The 2,065-nt window shown below is 63.8% G+C and overlaps 1 protein-coding gene across 1 annotated transcript; it reads right to left on the bottom strand.

Annotated features, from left to right (window-relative positions):
• Window positions 1-543: 543 nt before the first annotated feature.
• Window positions 544-1,813, bottom strand: Gpr20 (G protein-coupled receptor 20). Its single transcript, XM_046448902.2, has one exon. It carries the CDS (start codon window positions 1,731-1,733, stop codon window positions 663-665), a length of 1,071 nt encoding a protein of 356 aa, XP_046304858.1. The 5' UTR covers window positions 1,734-1,813; the 3' UTR covers window positions 544-662.
• Window positions 1,814-2,065: the final 252 nt, after the last annotated feature.

Raw genomic sequence — 2,065 nt, 5'->3', positions numbered from 1 at the left:
TCTGAGCAGTGCCCAGGGGAGGAGCAGGGCTCTGGGCTCTGGTTCCGTTCCTGCCCTTGCTCGTGGTGGCACCGCACACCATTCCCTCCAGCACAAAAGGTGGACAGAGATGCCCCTCCTGCGCAGGCTCAGGTGCAGACGGGATCTCAAAGCCCTTGGGGGTCACGCTGTCTTCTGTAGAGTTTAGGGGGCCTCAGGTGGGGGCCTTACAGAGGTGACCCCCTGTCCTGGCCCAGTGTGCAGCATTTATGTCCCCACATTCCCCTGTCCTGTGCTGCCACCTGGGTGTGGGCAGGTCTCTTTCGGTTGCTTCTCTAACCTTCCTGGGAGCCTACAGACCCAGGTGACCTCTGCTCCTTCTCCTGAGGAGCTCCTTCTGTAGACAAGGGGCCCAGTGAACAGCAGCCCGCCTACCCTCCTGGGATTTCAGTGGGTGCAGGAGACCCCAGGAAGGCAAGTAACTGGCACTCAGACCACCACACCCATCCGGAGCCCATGCAGACATGGCTAATCAACCGCAGCCCTAGAATCTCAGTGCGGTGCCCTGGTACCCATCTGCAGTCCATCCAAATGAGACCAGTTTGCTGCCCCGGCCCAGCAGGTGTCTGGGCTGGCCACCCGGCCAAGCCCTGACCTTTGGCCCCTGGCAGAGTGCTGCTGACCTAAGGTTCAGGCCCATTGGTGAGGGCCTGGGTGAGTGCACGAGGACCAGCACTGAGAAGGATCTGGGGGCCCGAGCCCTTGGAGCTCTTGTGCATGCTGACCACGTCGCCGCTGCTGGGCTCACACTCTGCTCCGTGCCTGCGGAAGAGGCCACGGACGGTGGCCTGGAAGCCACTGGTGACGAAGCAGTAGACAATGGGGTCCATGCAGCTGTTGAGGCTGCTGAGGGTCACGGCCACGTGGTAGACCACCAGGCTGGTGTGGTGCGGCACGCTGGGCCACAGCGCCACAGCCACCTGGCGGGCGTGGAAGGGCGTGAAGCAGACGAGGAAGATGACGAGCACCGTGAGCAGCAGCTGCATGGCCCGCACGCGGCGCTGCCGGCCCTGGCGCAGCAGGCCTGGCCGCGACAGTGCGCACACGATCCGGCCCGTGAACACGCTGATGACCAGCAGCGGCAGCAGGAACTCCAGCACGGTCAGCGCGAACACGCGGCAGCAGGGCCGCCCGCCTGCCGTCACCCCCAGCACCGACAAGGTCACGGAGCCAGCGGCCAGCCACACGAAGGCGCACACAGCCCTGGCACAGGCGGGCTGGCGCCAGCGGCGGGAGCCCTCGGGCTGCACGATGGCCAGGTAGCGGTCCACGCAGATGCAGGTGAGGAAGAGGATGGAGCAGTGCATGTTGAGGAAGTAGCCCAGGACGTGCGGGAAGGCGCAGCGCAGGCAGCCCCGCGCACCGTAGAAGACCGCGAAGCGCGTGGGCAGGGACAGGCCCACCAGCAGGTCAGTCACCACCAGGTTGATGGTGTAGATGACCGACGGCGTCTTGGCTCTGGTGCGGCAGCAGAAGACGTACAAGGCCAGCCCGTTGAGCACCAGCCCGGCCAGGAAGATGACCCCGTGCACCACCATCAGCGCCAGCCAGAGGCCTGGGAAGGCCGAGTACAGCTCCTCGTCCAGCAGGGCGAACAGGTGGAAGAGAGAGGTCTCTGGCACACTGCTGTTGGCTGACACCGTGGCGTTGGGGGCTGCCAAGGCCCAGGGCACTGCTGCAGGCGCAGAGGGCATGGCGGTGGCCCTGGAAGGAGAAGGGGTTACCTGCAGCAGCAGCCTGGCAGCCAGCTCTGTTTGAGGCTGGCCCTTGCTTGGTCTGTCCACTCTGTCCCCTCCCACACCCTTGCCTGGCCCCGCCTGAGACCCTGCTCTCTCTGCACCACTCACACCTGACACTTGCAGTGTGGACCTTCAGCAAAATGCTAAGGTTTTGGGGCCTGTCCTTACTAGACAGGCACAAGCACATTCCCCACAGGACTGAGTTCAGGTTGGAGGGAGAAAACAAAGGTAAGATCATAGGGCTCAAAATGTGGTTTCAGGGCCTGGTTCCATTCTGGTTCTTCTAC

Source organism: Marmota monax, unplaced genomic scaffold (genome assembly GCF_021218885.2).
Source record: "Marmota monax isolate L192 unplaced genomic scaffold, Marmota_monax_Labrador192_F-V1.1 WCK01_AAM20220418_F8-fsc00073, whole genome shotgun sequence".
Taxonomy (NCBI): Eukaryota; Metazoa; Chordata; class Mammalia; order Rodentia; family Sciuridae; genus Marmota; species Marmota monax.
Note: the sequence above shows the minus strand (reverse complement) of the source record. Positions and strands in the feature narration are given on the sequence as shown.

Excerpts from the sequence above, each read along its gene's own strand:
- Gpr20 (XM_046448902.2), bottom strand. The coding sequence starts at position 1,733 with ATGCCCTCTGCGCCTGCAGCAGTGCCCTGGGCCTTGGCAGCCCCCAAC.